This window comes from Athene noctua, chromosome 3 (genome assembly GCF_965140245.1).
Source record: "Athene noctua chromosome 3, bAthNoc1.hap1.1, whole genome shotgun sequence".
Classification (NCBI taxonomy): Eukaryota; Metazoa; Chordata; class Aves; order Strigiformes; family Strigidae; genus Athene; species Athene noctua.
The window spans coordinates 18,419,394-18,438,219 of NC_134039.1; the positions used below are offsets into that span (position 1 = coordinate 18,419,394).

The following is an 18,826-nucleotide window of genomic DNA, read 5'->3' on the forward strand; positions in this document are numbered from 1 at the left end:
AATTTTCCATGATTCTGTTATTTCCAAAATATATCCCCAGCTACTACCTATAGTAAAACTAAGACTATAAAAGAAGTTTTCCTTGTGACCAGAGTAATAGAGTCTTAGTAAAGTCTTCTCAGCTAACGATCAGATAACAACCTCAAGTTGGAGCCTGCCCATCCTGAAAGAATAGCCCACAAAAAGAATAAATCTGTTTCAAATCTTAGTCTTGCCTGTATGCCAAAAATAGTACTAAGTCTTAAACTGCTATTTTAATTAAATACCTTCAGGAAAAGAAACAATTTTTTAAAAAATGAAAACACAGGACTTACAGGGAAGAAAAACAGGAATGAACTTGTGAAAACAATTAATACAGCAAAAAGACTTGCCTCCAGCAGTTTATTCACACTGGATTGAGTACCAGTTCAGTGACTCGAGTTTGGAAACATCAAAATTCCTTGTGTAACTTGCAATTGTCTGTTCAGTACAAGTGTTTGGCCTGCAGCCTTCATTCCCTGCTCCATATTGACTCAACCTGCTCTCCGAAGCAGGAAACCCCCCCTCCCAGATTACCACTTGGACTGACGTGGACCAACAGTGGAGGGCACAATCTGCTTCTCTTCAGGTTGCACACTGGGATTGAAGCTGAGCTTGCCTAGAATATGTTCTGATGTGGGAGTGTCCCAGCATGGAGAAAGTTATTATCTCAGCCCACTGCTTGGCCAGATCTTCTGTCCTCCTATCACTCAAGGTATAAAAACAAACCACATTTGCAAATGGAGGTTGTCTCCAGGAACACCAGCTGAAAAAGTCCAAAAGGATTTTATTGTCACCTGGGTGAACATTACTACAGCACAGCCATCATCCTCTACTCTCTAACCAATCAAGTCCCCCAGACAAAACAATAAGATACTAAGTGATATTAGAGTTTCCCAGATGTAAAATGGCAAGATTAAATGCTCGTGAAGTCTCTGCTGAAAACAGATTTGTTTGCCATTTCCTGAACAATAAAACACGAACCAGCCTTTGTTTAAGATGCTGTTTCATTTTGAATTTATGCCCAAACATCAGTCTTTTCTATCTGAAGAGTACCCTAAAATGAGGGAACTGTAAGATTTATGACTAACAAGAAAACACGAAACTTAGTTAGCTGAAGGTGTTTTGTCTTCACCTTAGCGACAAGCACCCGGAGAATGTGGCAGAACAGAACTCAGCACAGAACTGAAACTGGCAAAATTAAGTGTTTTCTCCAACTTTGCAGTGCTTAACCCAGCAGTGGGTGCTGCAGCTAACCTTCAACTACAGCAAGCAACACAGTAACTGACTTGTAAGCCTGAAGCAGCCGCCACAAACTTGCACAGCCACTTCCTAAAGGCACCTTGGAATGAACAGTCTGCATCAGCAACAGAAGATTATGGTTTTCTCCATCTGTGCAAGGTAGAACAAGCTACTGTTTATTCATACCTTGACCAGAGAGAATTACTAAGGGAACTGGAACAGATCTCTGTCCCCTAGCTGCTGTCACCCTGGCTTCTTACAGAAGTCACCATAGAGATGTATCCATTCAGAACAGCTTTGGCACAAGCCTAATATGCAGAATTCCTGCTGCAGGCAGTGACGTGGCAATTGCTATTATGTGAAGTAATATAATGTGCTACAGTGCTACCTGTGCATGCATAACAATAGAAAAGGTGGCAGTCTTATTTGCTGCTCTTGATAGTAAAGGTGAAAAAAAGTAAACATGGTCAGTTGCACAGACATTAAGTAGGATCACATATGTGCCTGACTGCAAAGAATCAGCATGGATAATCCAGCCCTGCAACTAGTTCTTGTGGCAGGAGCAAGGATTTACTCATTGAAAGGCCAGCTGTGGGAATAAGGAGCCAAGTCTGAGTCAGGGCTCATCTCCTAACACTTACAGAAAGTATGTGAAGGGGATAGAAAGACAAGGGCTTTCCCAGCTAAACATACTGTTACTGTTGAGATTGGTTGCTCTAGTCAGTAAGTTCCTTTGATACCTGTCCTTTTTATTGGCCATCTTCTGCAAACAGTGTTTTGGTTTCTTTAGTCTCCAGGGAGGCTATAGAGAAGAGGGGTGCATTAGCTAGAGCAGCTGCTGCTTGTACAGATAGTGCATGCCAGGCAGGGACAAGGCCAGCCTCTGAGAGACCCCGTGTTTCTGTGTGGCACATTTTCTGGAGGAGAGGATCAGTTATCCTAGGTTTTTTTCAGGATAAATCTAAGCACTGTGTAAGACAGCTCATCTATGTCTGATGCAGTCTTGACAGGAGGGTGTGCAAACAATGAGCAAGAGAGATTTAGGATGATTAGGGCTGCTGATAAAGAAAACATCCACTGCATGTCCTGCATCTCCTTACAGAGTATTAATGTGCTGCTCTGAAGCAAAACTCCCAAGTGGAGCTGAGTGTTTGTCTTGGCTGATGCTCATAAACTGATTCAGGACTAGTTAGTTCAAAGAGACAGACAGTCTGAAAGTAACGCTATTGAGCCAAGGCCTTTTGCTGCTTTGTTTTTCTAATTTTATAAATTCTCCAGCCAGTCTGGTGAGCTGTTTTCCAGTTCCTGCATGGAGAAAGCTGCTTCTGCTTCATGCTTTTCCCAGAGAAAACTACTAAAGCGAATGAGAGGTGCTCACAGCTACCACTGTCCTAGCTTCTTAAAGAAATCCCCACAAGCAGCAATCTATGAAGGTTCAGCTGCTCTACAAAACCTGCCTGGGATTTTTCTTTTCAACTCAAAGACAATGACTGAAATTCCTATTCATATGAAGCTGCGCCATGGGGATGAATATTCTTCCAGGAATTTCAGATCTTCCAGTTCCCTGAAATGGGCTGTTTTACTGATGAACCACATCTACTTTCTCTTTCAGGAGACATTTCATCTATCCCCTTATTAGCTAGGGCAGGACTAGTAATCCAAGAGCTATGAATTTTCTACTGCTGTCCCTGTCATCTCAAACTAGGGAAGATAAATCAGTGGAACTGCTGTCAGGCACAAAATAGAGCACATGTTCATGTATTTTGTCAAATCCAGGTCTGCGTGTGGAAAGGGAATCTTGGGGATTTCCTCTGTGGAATTATGACTATCAGAGAGGCTACAGATCACAAGTCTATTCCATTTACCAGACACTGTCAGCACCTTTTTTCTCTGGTTGTTTATGGATGTTACTTCTAAAGCAGCCTGTAACACCGCCATCTGTCCTGCCTCAGATACTTAGTTCATTGCCTCATTTATCACTGCTACTTTATTCTGAATTCTTGCCATTTTTTAATGTCATTTTCATGTAGCAAAGTTCAGACTTCTGCGCACTGTTTCAAACAATTTTCACATTCAGCACAAGATATGTGATCCCAGGAAGAGCCATGACCCTCTGAGTAGTGGAAGTCATGAGTGTTGCCCATGGTTATTTCTTGGTCTCCATTTACAGACGCATCTATGTGTCCTCAGTGTTTCTTTCTCCCCTGATGCATTTGTCCTTCTTTATTCCTCTCAGTCAGCATTTATTGTGGATTTGATGCACTGATATATCTTCTCAAACCTGCAAAATGACTCATCTGGTTTTGTTCTTTTTTTACTACTCCATTTCTTGTACATTTATGCCTATAAACAGATCTTTGAGCAGTCTCTCCTAAAGTCACACTGGCTGCTTCATACAACTTGCATTCTTCTTTCTCACCATAATATGCCATTCCTTCGTCAGGATAGAGGCTTCAGCATTTTCACAACTGAAATTTATGTCCAATCTATCCCCTTGCACCACAGAAACAAGGTTGGTTAATTTTGGAAATTTAATGTTTTCTGTACTTCTTCATTCTAGTACCTCTAGATACCTGTATAGCTTAGGATGCTGCCCCGGCATCATTCATCAGAGTGTATTATTTCTTCATCTTATACAGAGAAAGCAAAGTAAAGACATTCTGCACTGATAGAGAAATGTCAGGAAAACTGGTTACTGTTGAGTGGTCTTTCTCTCAGTGCAGAAAAACGCTTCAGGTCCATCCAACAGACATAGGAATCACATTCAGTTAAAAATCACATGGTCTGGGATGAAGTATGGTGGTATAAATTAGTAGTTTAGGTTGTGTAAAAGTATACATGAGCCCATGGTGCAGGCAGCTGCCTCCCTCTCGTGGAGTTTGGCCACAGAATTCTGCTTGTCAAATGGCTCTTAGTTTGCATATTTTCGCTGCTGGTTTTGACAGGTTCTTAACCTAAGTAGTCATCTAATTGTTTCCTCTCCTCAGTTTTCCTTTGCTGTTTTGGAGGGGCAGCATCCAGATATGGAGTATTTGCTGACTGAGTCATCTACCCAGCGCAGTAGAAAGAGCAGTCTCCAACCACCACCCTGCCTTTGGTTTTAACAAGTATTTTAGAAGGCAGAAGAAGCAGTGAGAAAGCTAATATGTTTCAGGATCTGTGAGTGGGCAAAAGATATACCTTATTCAACACAAAAGAAGTGTGTGCTCTGCGTGATGTTGAGTGTCATGGTTTGAGCCCAAAGGGCAAATAAGCACCATGCAGCTGTTCATTCACCCCATCGCCCCCAGCGCTGAGAAGGAGAAAATGAAGAAAAAGTCTCAGGTATTGAGATAAGGACAAGAAGGGGTGGCCCAATAATTATGGTCACGGGCATAAGACAGACTCATTAGGGGAAGAAAAGAACTCCATCACTTTAATTCAAACACTAACAAAACCAGCACTTAATAGACAGAGTAGGACAGTGAGGAGTGTTACCACATCTTAAAAACACATCTCCCTACCCCTCCCTTCTTCCTGGGCTCAGTTTTGTTCCTGATCTCTACCTCCTTCCTCCAGCAGTGCAGGGCCAGGGAATAGGGGGGTTTCAGTCAGTCTGCCGCTTCTTCCTTCTTGGGGAGGGGGGAAGCACTCCTCTGAATTATTCTACTGCTCCATGTGATTCCCCTCTCACAGCAGACATTCCTCCACAAACTTTCTCTGTCATGAGTTCTTCCCGTGAGCTGCAGCCATTCCCGGGCTGCTCCAACAAGGGTCACTCCCACACGTTGCAGTCCTCCTAGTGCCAAACTACAACAATGGGGCTGCTTCTTCCCATGGAGACCCAGCCTTCTTCAGGTGCGGCCACCTGCTCCAGTGTGGGGTCCTCCACAGACCACGGGCGAATCTCTGCTCCACCAGTGACCTCTGTGGTGTCAGGGGTGGCCCTGCCATCTCACCAAGGGATACAGGGGGGCTCTCTGCGCTGGTACACTTCCCCCCCTTCCTCCTCCTTCCACTGACCGTGGTATTCACATAGGTGTTCTTCTAGCTCCTCCTCACAAGTCCCAACCCCCTCTCAGGTTCCCCTTCTTAAATACATTATCACAGAAGTGCAGCCACCACCTCTAGTTGGCTTGGTCTTGGCCAGACACAGGTCTGACTTCAAGCCAGGGGACCTTTGGAGAAGCTTCTTGCAGGGGCCACCACTCTAGGCCCCTCCCCTGCTACCAAAAACCCCACCACACAAACCCAGCACATTCGGTAAGAAATATGAGCATGGAAAGAACTAGGAAATAGTCAGGTAACAGAGTGTGTGAACTGAAGAAAGTGATAGAACTAAACAAACAGAAAGAACCACATCTGTAAGGAAAAGACAGAGAAACCAAACCTGGAGGGGATGAAAAGCCATACACGGATAATGGACAGTGGGAACAGACAGAATATCCTTCAAGGCAGAAAGAAAAAAAAAAAATAAACCAAAGACCTTGAAAGAGGAAAGTGTTACTAGAATGGAGAAAAAAATGATTGGAGAAAAAATGATGCAAGGAAAATAAAAACAGAAGCATAGCTGAAAGGAAAAGTAAATATGGAAAGGGATTTTTAGAAAATTAAAAATTGAATTAAAACCCGTAGCTTTTAAGTTACTGAACGTCTTTTTTGCTTCTACATTTGATTGAATCTCCCTGGCAGACATCCCAGGTCTCCATGTTCAAACACATCAGTGTCTCAGCCACAGAGCCTCCCTGTGTACTTTCTAATCAGAATAACTTACAATAACCATTGAGTGAAATATATTTCCCTACTTCTGTGGATTAATCTCAGCCCTGTTGAAAAATGCATCAGCATGTTATTCCAGAAATGCTTTCCTTTTTCACCACAAATTTTTTCCTGGGTGAAGTCTGAACATGTTATATATTCCTCTGGATCTCCTGTACAGCTGGTAGCCCAGCTGGAATTAACTCAGCTGCTCCAACAAGCCCAGCAGCCATATGACCAGAATCCCTGACATCTCTGTAGTGCATGACCAGACACTGCAGTGTATGTGTGCAGTTAGTCTGAAGCTCTCAAGGAATTTCTGAATCAGGCTCAAGAGTTTTAGAAACACTCTAGAAAACCCCCCTTTACTCACTCCTCTGCTTTCTGTTAACCACAATTACCTGTCTGCCAGGAGTTTCGTGTATTTTACATAGCATACATATCATGCGGAGATTTGACCATATGGTCTTTCATGTCCACAGATCTAGGAGGAAGAATGAGTCTCTTTTCTAAACCCTTTCTGAAAAAGTAAATACTAAGAGTAGTGTATGTCAGAGCAGCATGTTCAGGTGACTTTAATATGAAGAAATACTTGGGATAATTATTCTGGACATGGATGATCAGGTCATCCCAGTCCTTTATACCCATCAGTGGGTTGGAACAGAGAGTCATCAGACAGACTTGCTCCTGGATGCTCCTTGCCTGACAGAATTTCTATCTGCCAGTATGTCCAGGAGAAAGAGAAGAAAGGCTAAGAAAGTAACTGAGCCTCTTGTAGCACATTCTGTGCCACAGCACTCACACAGCAGCTCAGCGTTGAGACTTTCTCACAGAACATGGATGGACATCCCACTAGCCAAGGGCCAAAACAGCTGCTTTTGTTATTCCAGGTCTTCATTCAAAACTACTCATGAGTCTGTGCTGCCAACATGTTACAGGGCAGTGACATTAAAAGAAAGAGGAACTGCATCCTGGTGTTTTACAGTGCTGGACCATCAAGTTAAACAGTACACCTGTTGTAAATATAGAGCTTCAGACAACAAATCTTCCAGTTAGCATGGAGGAAGAAAATTTGCAACAGAACTCTCAAGGATGAGGTTGATTTAGCAACAGTTTCTGCAAATGAGGAGTTAGCAAGCAAATAACTGCCTCCTCTGTCATGTGAAAGTACAGGGAATACTCTTTGATACTTCTAGATTTCACTGAGTTCCTCACCAGTTCCTGAGCGTGTGTGGGAGGGGAAGTCTGGCCATTCCCAGCACTTTGAAGGAGAAGAAAGTGCCAGTCTAAAGTTTTTCTATTGTGCATATGCTTGTATTCTGAGATGGCATAGGCGTGACTCCACCTAAACAAGTCATGCAGTGTGAAAAACATTTGGTAGGTGAATGTAACAGAAGAAATTTGACGGATGATGTGAGATGGAATTTCTCAATGGAAATCCTAGCTCATACCTCTAGTTGAATCTGGGTCAGGAAACATGGGTGTCTTCCTTCTGAATGCGGGTTAACATCCTGTATGAAGTATACTGGTCTCTTTCCCATTTCCCTGTGGAAAATACATGCTGAAGAAAGGCATGAGCAGAGTGGATCTCAATTGGTTTCTTTGATGGTCCCCCAAAAAATGAAATGAACAGAACAAACTTCCCTCTTCATGCAAAAAACTTGTCCTTTCATGTCGCGATGAAAGCAATTAGTGAGGGACAAAAAGGCTGTTTGATCTGCTGCTTCCCATGTTGCATTTGTTGTGTAAATGCAGGATGTTCTCATTCCTGGAGGACCAGGCCGGTTTTCTGCACGCAATTAGATCCTCTAATTACTATATAGAATGTGTGAAATATCTAACAGTGATCAGCCAGAGCTATGCAATCATCCAGCTTTCTGAAGGATCAGTGGAGAATTCAGTAGGCAAAAAAACCTGTTAAAAAAGCTGTATAAGAGCTTCAGTGAGAGAGGACCTTTTCCTTCACAGCAAACGTACCCAGAAAATTTGCATATTGCTGCAACATTGTGACAGATTTATTTTCAATCTGGCACTTGCGGGTTTTAATGTCATTATAAATGATCAAAAATAATGATATGACTACACAATGCAACAGTGTGGGAAGTACTGTATTAGCTATTACACTTAATTATTTAATACAGAAAATTATTCACACAGTGTTAAAAGCCCAGTGGGATGGGGAACTGGGGTCTCATTCACAACAGCATTGACAGCATCAGCAGCATGTAAAGGGAACAGTTCCAGGGAAAAGTGACTTGCTCTCACTCTCAGAAGAAAAATCCTAACCCTCTATCACATCATGTGAAGTTGTTTTAAAGAGTCAAAAGTTCTCACAGATGTGAATCTTCTCTTCACATAACAATGATACCAGATAATTGACTGTGATACAGCCCCTGTTAATAACTGTTAATCATGTTAGGAAATTAATTTCTGCTGCCAAATGGTCACCTGGCTGAAGTCTAAGAGTGTTGATTTCTCTTCTCTAGCATGCATCTAGCTTTTGTAGGACCTTGGAAACTTTAGTTTTCTACATTTCTGCTTCCCTAAGCATAAAATGAGAGTAACCATCATCTTTTGGAAAGTTATGATTGATGGATTACACAAAAGTAAGCATTATTTTATTAACTACTCTAATCCATATAAAATCAAGCCTTTTCTGAACAATTGAGATAACTGACAAAAAAAATTAAACTGTTCAAAAACCTATTGCTCATACCTACTGACTTGTTTCTAGAAGATTGTGCCTTCCTTCCAGTGAGTATCCACTGTCCACGCAGCAACCAGATCAGAGCAGTCCATAGCCTTTTCCCATGGTGCATATGAAGACAGGGAAGCCCATATTCAGAATGCTTCTTCATCCATTACTTACCACTGTCTTATCTTCCCACAACAGTAAGTGGCTCTTCTCTCTGATAGATATGCCGCTTCTGTTCTTATAGTTTGAGTTTTACTACTTTTGAATCATTCTTCCCTGGGCTTGGATGTCAGTCTGACTTTAGAAGACAGACTGTCTTAAAGAGCAAAGCCCATCCTTTTGCTTTTTTCATAGGACTGTTTCATATTGCTGGTTTTGTTTATTGCTTTCAAGAATTACTTGTTGGCTTTCATCCAGACCAGCTTTTTCTAGACCTTGCAAAGTCTTTGAGCATTTACAGCTTCTTTCTAATGGAATTTGACAGCAAAACTCTCACAGAATGCATTTTGTGATAAATGATCTGTTTAGACATAGCAAGGCATCACAATCACTTTTCAGTCTTTCCAGTAAGACTGGTGTTGGTTTTGTTTCTCTTCGCTGAGAACAAGTCTGGCTTCTGACTGCAGGGCAGTAATTGTTAAATGATCACTATGTAATTACTAAAGGACCCAACTCCTCACAGGGTATCATTGTGACAACATACCTGTAGGAAAGTCAAGAATGTTTATCTTATTTTTCTAGGTGGACAGCAGAATTTATAAGAGAGCTTTCTGTTACTCTGCCTCCATTTTCATGCATTTATATCAAGGAGGCCTTAGGCATTACTGTTCTGAGGCATTACTCACCCTCCCTTCAAAGACAGTATTCCAGGCTAAAAATGACATCAGGGTCAGCTAGTTGAATCATCCAGTTTCAGCATGTTTTTCTGTTATCATTTCCTGAGGCCTTCTCAGCATGTTGCCTTGAAAATACAGTCTTTGTCACCTCTAAAAGATGCTTCCATAATAGATGTTTCCTTACTGCCTTTGCCATGCTTCTTTCCCAGTCTTTGGAGGACCTGAGTCCATAACATTGCACTTCAAGCCTTCCACATGGCTGAGTGCTTGTGTACTACTAGCCACTTTGCAGTAAATGAAATATGGGAAGAAGTAAGACAAATGTACCACCGTGTAGGGAGGCATGGAGGGGATCATGGGACCATCTAGAAAATACAATACTGGTGGAATGAACTGGGTTGCAGGATCTGGAAATGAGAATTCTCAGTTCAAAGAAAATGTATGATAAAGACTTTTCTAGGCATGTCCCCCTGATAGTGTCAATTATCAGTAGGTATGGAGAGCATAAAAAGGGTCTGCTGTGATGCCAGAAATTATATAGTTCCAGTCTCCGTAAATGTTTGTCAAATGGTGGTTTGGGGATCTTGATTCAGGCAGTGGGTTTTTTTGGGTTTTTTCTTATGATGGAGATCTTTGTGCACTAGAAGCACAGGTGATACCTGTAGTTTGCTTTAGGACCTACAGGCTCTCAAAAAATAATCAGAAGGTGGCCACTTTCAGCCAGTAACAAGGTACTCCAGTTTTATACCAGTGACCTAGAAATAAGCATTTGGGTCTTTTTCCAGATCACAGAGCCATTCAAGTCCTCCAACTCCTTTGTTTCTGTCAAGCAGAGTCTTCAGTATGTCCAGGCAGGCCCTCAGACCCCACAGGACACCTGTCTGCTTTCACTGGTGTTCTCATTGTGAGAGAGAGCATGTAAGAGTGAGAGAGGGTAAAGGAAAACATCAAAGTTATTGAGCACCTGTCTTGGTCTACAAGTTGGTCTTGTTTTCTTATGGACTAAGTAGAGAGAGGCAGGAGGCTTCTTCAGAACTGACCAGACCTTTGGAATAGTTTGGGAGCTGAAAAGCTCCTCTCCTCACTCCCTGTCTGTGGAAAGATTTGACGGAGTACAGGAGGGCCTTGTGCAATTCCCTGCAGCAGTGACTCATTACAGCGACTGGTAGGTGAACTGCAGGGATTCTGTGTCTCAGAATTAATCCATCAATGGATGAGAGCTGATAGATAGTATGCAAATAGATGCTGTTTTCCTACACCCTGTCAGGAGTTCCAAGCAGCTGCATCCTCCACTTTATTCCTTCTCCATTAGGTTTTGCTAATTTCCCTGATTGCTGTTATGGCTAAGTGGTATCTTAGCATAACAGAGTTTGCATCTGACACAGATCTCCATTTGATGTTGGGAGCTATTGTAGCATTGTAAGATTGTTCAAGAAACATGCAAATCACTCAAATCTGCTGTGAGAAGTTATGCCAGGAGTCACAGTCCTGTGTAAATGTCATTTGATTCGATACTGTTTTCCAATGAAATTATCTCTTCTGCAAAAAATACTTTTAGGGGAAGCCTCTTTTACTGAAGTCTGAGAACTGACTCTCACAGTTCCAAATAGCCTGCAGCATTTTCAGAAATGAATTCACATACTAAGCAACTATCAGCCAAACCAGCAGTTCATCTCATTTTGCAAATCCCCAGCAAAGTCTGCTTTGGTGCCCTTTACAATCAACAGGATATTTTGGATAAGAAATCACACTGAGTATCAGGGTATCAGCTCTCCTTCCTATATACTCTTTCTAACTGATTAAGACTTATGCTTCTTTTCATTGTTTTAACATGCAGGTTTATTTCAGAAAAATAGTAGCAAGGTTCTTTGGTAGTTTGTTTTTCTTTTAGGCTGTGTAGTTATCTGTATGTCTTAGTTTCTCCTCCTTGATGCTTCATTTCTGTATTCATACATGCATGCATGTCTTTCCCTTTTTTCCTATGACATTGCACCATCTTCTTCCACTAGGGACCATCTGACCTACATTCAAATCCCACCCAGTGAATAGCCTTGACCTTTGCTGTGCTCTTCATCTTTAGAGACTTTGCTCCGAGAGGGGTTTGTTAACTTTTGCCAGCCACCTCGTTAGAGACGGAGTTAACACACATCAGTTAACACACAGACGACCCTGCAGCTCCCACAGGGCTGGATGCTCAAAACCCAGCTGGTACCATGACTCAACAGCACCCTTCCCCTGAGGATTTCTGTGCTTCAGTGTAGATACATAGCTCTCTGGCCACCACATGTTCTTATTATGGGCCCCAGGTGACTCTGAACTCAGACCTTCAGATAGACTCCTGTGGGCAGTTTTCCCTGCTGTTAGTGAAACTTCTTAGATACTGCATTTAGGATCTCATATTCACAAAAAGTAAAAGAAATGGTCTCTAGAGATTTCAATGGCTCCATGAGGACCAAAACAAACCCTACCTTCTTTGACAGCTAGCAACTAGGAAACCTAAAAATGATTGGCATACTCATTCTGAATGCTATGATGTCTGCTCCCCCCACACAAATGAGATTCCATTCCAGTCAGCTACTGCGTATTTATGCTCAGCCTTTCATTAACTTATTGATCATGTGATGATACACTATCCTTTGCTACTTTTGGGGAAATGAAAAAATGGGAAAAAAATTTGCTCTAATGGTGGGGCTATTTCATGCTTCCTGAATATTCAGTCCAATCCTCCTGGTCTCTTTCTGTCCTCCTTTCTCCGCAAAAGCTTCATGGATCTCCAAAGACATCCCACAAGAGAGGGTGATTACTGTTCCCCAGTAGGCCCCTGAGGCTGCCATTATGTGACATGCAATTGTACATCTAAATCAGGGTCAAGCTTCTCTCTTTAAGGGTAAAATATGGTATTACACTCTAAATTCCTGTATTGCAAAAACAAACAGTGCCATCAGTTCAATTCCAGTCAGACCTCCACCCCCTTGGGAAAAGTACACAGAACTTTCTGGTGGGAAAAATAGTTTGCAAATACAACCTCTTTATTAGAGTGAAAGTTCTTCCTTCATTCAGCTTGTCTTTCATTAGCCACCCTGGTACACTCCAGTGAGGAACGTGGCTTGAAGAGGTACTTAGAGGTTGCAAGAGGCAAGTCCCAAAGGGGTGTAATTCACTCTCAATATGTACCCATAACTCCTGACAAGATTATGAGATCTGATCCAAAGCTAAGTAACCACATGGCCGTTCATAGGTAAATGTCTCTAAAGAGGGTGGCTTTTTAAGGAAAGGAATCCATTACCTTGCACACAAATGAAGCATCTATGTTCTCTGTTTTCTTTGAGCTTTCTTGCTGTGAATAATATCTCCTATTTTCATCCTTCTGTTTGAAACACAGAGGGAGCAGGTGAGGAGGAAAGGAAGGTTTTAAAATTCATGTGTTTTCTTGAATCAACACTGGCATATTGGATGTGGGGTTGAGTAAAACTGCATTCATATCCTTGGTTCCTCTCTATCACTCATCTAAGAGGTACAGGAGGAAGAGAAGAGCTCTCTGAGTCCACCTTACAGCCACACAATAGCAGACTATGATAATGCTCTTTCTGTGATCCCAGAGCAGAACAGCCCATGGCTTTCAAGCGAGGAGCTGGCTGGTGAGACTCAGGAGAGCATGCTGGGAGAAAGAACTCAGTGTAAATCTGGAGCAACACCACCAAAATTAGGAGAGTGACTCCAGATATGCTGTGGTGTCACAAAGGTCCAAAGCAGCTATTTGTGATGGCAATGAAAAAAGGGACCTTTTCTTTCCAGACCTGAATCTCTTCTGAGATGTGCCAACTGTGTCAGTGCAGTGTAATTGCTTCCAGTGAGGTTGCTTTACTGCAGCTGGAAGCAAAATTTAATTCACTGGCTTCAGTGGTCATCTGAGGACAGGATTTGATGCTGCTTGTCCCCTGGGTTTTACACCAACAGCAAATGTTGTTTTGCCAGCAGCAATGGCTATTGGGCTCTATGTGAAAAATTGCTCAGGAAAAAGAAATTGTGAATTTGGGTACACCAAAACCATTCTTTGCAGTATGATGCCAATCATAGTAGAAATAACCACCTAACCATCACCACAGATTTTAAAATAGTCATCATTTTCATGGGCAAAACCTGAACAACATGCTTTGTATCTTCACCCTGGCAGCTGCCCAGAAACAAACTCTGTTTTATTGGAGTTGTTTGGGTTCCTGCTGAAATCCTTAATAGTTCCTAAACTATGCAATTTGAGAAGGAAATGGAAGATAGCCATGCTATTGAATGCACATATTCATTTGGCATGTGAGCAGTGCCATTGCCTTCAGCGGGACTGTGCACATGAACAGGGGCAGGAGGATTGGGTCTGTTGTCTTCTACTTCATTCTCTTTGATTCTGCAAGTGTACTGTCTGCCAAGATCGCATCAGGCTGCAAAGGCACTTTTTGCAACTCTGTATGATCTGTGCCTGTCCTTTATTTATTCACAATGCGTTTGCCTCTACAATTTAATCTGCTGTTCTCTCCCTCCCCTTTCTCTTGGTAAAGTCTAATTACAGTTTTATTCCAGGTCCATCTGGTTGCTAATGATGCCGGACATCACCGCTGAATTCATTCTAATATTTGTTGTGTATTTCCTAGGCTGGACGCTGAATAATAATATTCTCTGAATTTGCTTTTGCTCCTGTTTCCTTCCTCCCTGTTGTAGTTAATTGTGTAGTAATGTGTAGCCATGGGATGATTACTCCTTCCAGTGCAGATCTGCTAAGAGTTGCCTATTTTAGGCTGCAGAATAAAGGGGTTTTTTTGTGGTTTTTGAGGAGAAAATTTTAAAATCCACTCTACCAGCTCCCTTCACTGGTATGGAACCAGCTGGGCAGTGGCTTTCTCTGCTTCATTTATTTATTTTTTTCCCCTTCCCCAAGCATAATGCAGCTTATAACTGTGAGTCTCAAAGCATCCTGAAGGCAGTGTTTTAGCATTTCGAAAGACACTTCTTGCCAGTGCTTTCTCCATGTGATGGTTACAGCCACAGTAATTTCAGGTTCCCAAGCCTGGCTTGTGCAGTGCCAGTGCTGGGATTTTTTTTTTTTTTCTTCTTCCTTTTTGCTTTCTGCTACACTGCCTGGGAACACAGACTCACACTTTACCCATGACCTGACTCTCTGGCTAAGAATAGCAGTCACAGTGCAACTTGAGTTCAGTCTCACTGGAGACATGCTGCAGCTGGGAAACAGGGAGGTCAGATTAGCCCGTGCTCACAAAACCAAACATGTAAAAGGAGTATGGGGGATTTTGTATGTTCACCTCCTTTGAAGACTGCAGAACAAGGGGAAGAAGTTGGCACAGGTGTTCAGTGAGCCAAGATAAGTTTTCTTTGATCATGACATTGACTAGTACAGGAAGTTTAGATACAGAAGCTCATCTTCTGGGCTGAACAGAACCTTTGCCAAAAGGGTCCTGTATCCTTACAGCCTATCCAGCCAGAAGTCATGCAGGATGGGGACAGTAAGCAGTGATGATTAGCATCTGAGCTCTGCTTAGAACAATGAGATGTTTGAGATATCCCCTGAAGTGATTCTGCACAGCAAAGTGAAGGTATGAGTTTAGCACATGCTAGTGGATTTGCTATGGCTTGTCCTAGACAGCTAATGTGATAGTGATGCTGTGGTACTATTTTTAGTGTGAGTGAGCAACAGGTCTCACTCTGAGCACATGCTAAAGCCAACTTTGCTCTCATTCTTACCACTTCCTGGTGGGATGTGCTAGCACATGCTATATTCACACCTTCATTTTGTGGTGCAGATATGCTTTCAGAGTAACAGAAATACCAGTCGTGCTCTGTAGTTTTAAGACGGGATCTACAGTATTAGTAACAGAAACTGTTAGGCTAATGACTGTCATAATACTCACTATGGCTGGGTAAAGATAAAGGTGACAACCAGTGAGGTTTAAGTAGCACATCCCCAGCTCAGCTGTGCCCTCTGCTCCATTGTGATGCAGCAGCCAGTCATTCCCAGTGCCAGCACAGAGCGTTACGTCTGGAACATGGACTGGTGAATTGATATTCATGCTGGCAGAAGGGGAGCAATTTTTTGAGAGAACTGTATGACACCATTCCTGTACTCTTCCCCCAGCCAAATCTAAGCCAAATGGGGAAGGGCATTGTGTTGCTAGGAACTGGAGATGTCTGGAGGACCTGGCCCTGCAAGCCCTACTTCTGTGAGCCGCCATGCTCAAAGCGACCTATGTGGCTTCCCTTTGCCCTCCCTGGCTCAGAGTCGGAGGGGAGGGGTGGGTGCCCTGGGATCGTGTTAGCTGGATAGGGGCTGCTCGCACAAGTCAGGGAACCCAGAACTGGGCTACAGCTTGAGACGCAATAAGTAGACTTAACAGGAAAGCCCCTTGATGTATCAGGGCAGTAATTCTAATGGTAATTTTGAACTGTTTTTGTCTGTCTAACATTCCTTTTTAATCCCCATCCTGCCTGCCCCTTCCTTATGTAGGGTTACTTTAGTGATCCTTGGAATGTTTTTGACTTCCTCATCGTAATTGGCAGCATTATAGACGTCATTCTCAGTGAAACTAATGTGAGTATTACTCTACCCTTCCCAGGATACCACCACCTCCTCCTCCTCTGCTGTTCCTTCTCTCTTTCTCTCTTTCTTTCTCTCTTTTTTTTTTTCTGGTTTTTTTTCCTCTAGTCATGCTTTTATTGAACTTGCCGTCGTCCTTCTCCTTCTCCCAGGGAAAAAAAAAGGAGGGGGAAAATGCCTCCTTCTTTTTCACTTGTCATAGCTGGCCCCAAGGCTGTGACTGGTGAAAGCGCACAGTTTGGGGTGTGTGTGCTTTTTTTCCCTCCAAAAGGTAGACATGCTTGAGTGTAACTTTCTGACTAACCAGGCTTTTGTTGATACCCTCCATCATGTGAAACGTTACAGAGGTTTGAGCAACCAATACTGTAGAGTGGTAAGAGACTATTTAATATGCCCACGTAACCTCTTTCTTTTCTTATTTTTTTCCTCTTCTCTCCCTCTTTCATGCTATTGTTTTGTTTTTTATTTTATTTTATTTTACTTTTTACTTATTTTCCCTCTTTTCTCCCTTTCCCTCTCTCTCTCCCTCCTCTTTCTCTCTCTCTCATTCTTTCTTTCTCTTCCTTTCTCTCTTTCCTTGGCTTCTCTGCCACATGCAGCACTATTTCTGTGATGCATGGAATACATTTGACGCCTTGATTGTTGTGGGTAGCATTGTTGATATAGCAATCACCGAGGTGAACGTAAGTAGCTGGCGTCTGTCCATGATTGTGCCTGCTCTAACATTCATTTGTCTTTCCCGGGTTCTTTGTTTTTATTCCTCCCCTTCCTCCTTTCTTTTGAGTTTGTTTTCAGAGCTTTTTTTTTTTTAGATATGAAGCTCTCTCTTTTTTTACTTTTTGTTTGGTTTGTTTTCTCTTTATTCTGTTTTAATTTTTGGAACAACTTAAAGGACTTTTTGACTGTTGCATCATTTTCTTCCCTTCATAATCCGCCTCGCATGAATTAAACTGTATAGCAGGAAAAGTGATGGGAAATGTGGAGTGTAAGTGCAAAAGCTATTTGTGCCATGGGAAGCTGTTAGAATAGTCCCAGGCCAGCACTTTGGTCTATCCAGTGTTATGCTTTGCTTCTCATGGCAGTTCAATACTCTCCACCCCACAGAGATCTGAAGGTCAGTTCTTTCGAGGTGGAACTGTGGGAACCAAACCAGGAATCCTCCCTGTGCCTCCTCACCCAGGATTCCTCCAAAAGAAATAAGACCAAATCATCTCTGTTTAGAGGAACCTGCTCCTAATGTTCAGTTTCTAATCTGAAAAAAAAAAAAAAAAAAAAAAAAGCTAGATAAAATAAAAACAAAACAGAAAGCCCAAAGGGAAAACAAAGCGCCAGAGTTTCAATGCATTCTTTTGGGTTTGCAACCCAGTTTACTCCATCTCTCAAATTCCACCAGCACAATTGACACTGATTGGCCCCACTGGTGCTCATCTCAGCAGACAGGTGAAGGATTGAATGAGCCACGGAGACTGAAATGAGCAGCTGGTGTTCAAGGAGTAAATCAAATCAGGCAAACTTTTTCCTCTGTCATTTTTTGGAGGTGGATGGGTATAAAATTAGAGGATAAACTACAGGAAGGATAAACAGACAAAAGACAGGCAGGAAACACACAGATTCCAAAACAAAGACTATGAAGGACCCACTGGGTTTATGAGCATTGACAAAAATTGCACTGCAAAATCCAACTTATCAAAGCCAGGAAAATAGAAAGATAGAAAGAAAATTGCTGTAAATATGTTAATGAAGAGTAAATCAATCATTAATTTGAAAATTATGGGGCTGTTGAATAAACATTCCAGCTTAGAATTGTTGTGTACTGTACAGGCAAACCAGTGCAAGCAGAAAAGTGACAGCATAGTATTAATTCTGTGCTGTGTGTAGGGAAAAATGTAGGCAACATTTTGAAAAAATCATAATGCCTTACTTGGAACTTTCAAAAAAAAAAAATTTTCATATTTTGGTTCTAGTTTAATTTCTGGGTTTTTTTTTTTTTGTTTTTGTTTTTGTTTTTTTTAATTCTGAAACAGGCTCATTTATCCAAGTTGTAATATTTTGATTTAAAGTAAATGAAATATTTTGACACTGGTCTATTTTAGTTGTCCTTTGAGAGAATGGAAAACAGTTTCTAACTGAAAATGAACTTTTATTTTACATCTCTTAAATGTCCTCCTGTCTGGACACCCCAAAAAAATTGCTTACAACATTTCCCCCAGAATGTTGTAAACAATTTTGGTTACCCTTTTAGTAGAGACGTGTTGGGATTGGGCTGACTTTGTAGAGGGAAGTTACAATGACCAGCAGGCTGAAGTTGTTAATTTTAGAGACTTAAATGAAAGCCTTTTTTATGCCACACTTGTCACAGGAAAACTAAATGGGGAGCCTGGCAATAGCCTTCAGATTGTGGAAAAGTTCAGTTCTCATCCGTAGAGGCAGAACTGTACATGGTAATTGAGGAAATAAGTACAGTTAACTGGAGATTAATTATTATCAACAAGCTTTCCCTGACATGTATTTGAATCCATATAAAAGTCTTCCAAGCAGAAAGGAGGGAGATCCTTGTGTTTTGATAAATAAGTGGAGGTCTATCATAGTCAGAAACCTGTACTGGAGGGAAAATCTAATTCATCCTTTGGAAGAAATTCACAGTAATTTCCTATAAATTAAAGAACTTTTTCCATCATGGGTTTAAGACACTTTGATATA

At 41.9% G+C, this 18,826-nt stretch overlaps 1 protein-coding gene across 4 annotated transcripts in view; it reads left to right on the top strand.

Annotated features, from left to right (window-relative positions):
* The window catches only part of CACNA1C (calcium voltage-gated channel subunit alpha1 C), a 491,623-nt gene that overhangs the window by 414,330 nt on the left and 58,467 nt on the right, over positions 1-18,826 (top strand). For 2 of the 4 annotated variants that reach the window (XM_074902149.1, XM_074902150.1), the window contains exons 31-32: positions 16,037-16,120; positions 16,726-16,809. In XM_074902149.1, the coding sequence (XP_074758250.1) occupies positions 16,037-16,120; positions 16,726-16,809 (168 nt within the window). The remainder of the gene's footprint in view (positions 1-16,036; positions 16,121-16,725; positions 16,810-18,826) is intronic. The other 2 variants (XM_074902152.1, XM_074902151.1) reach the window with 2 other exon arrangements.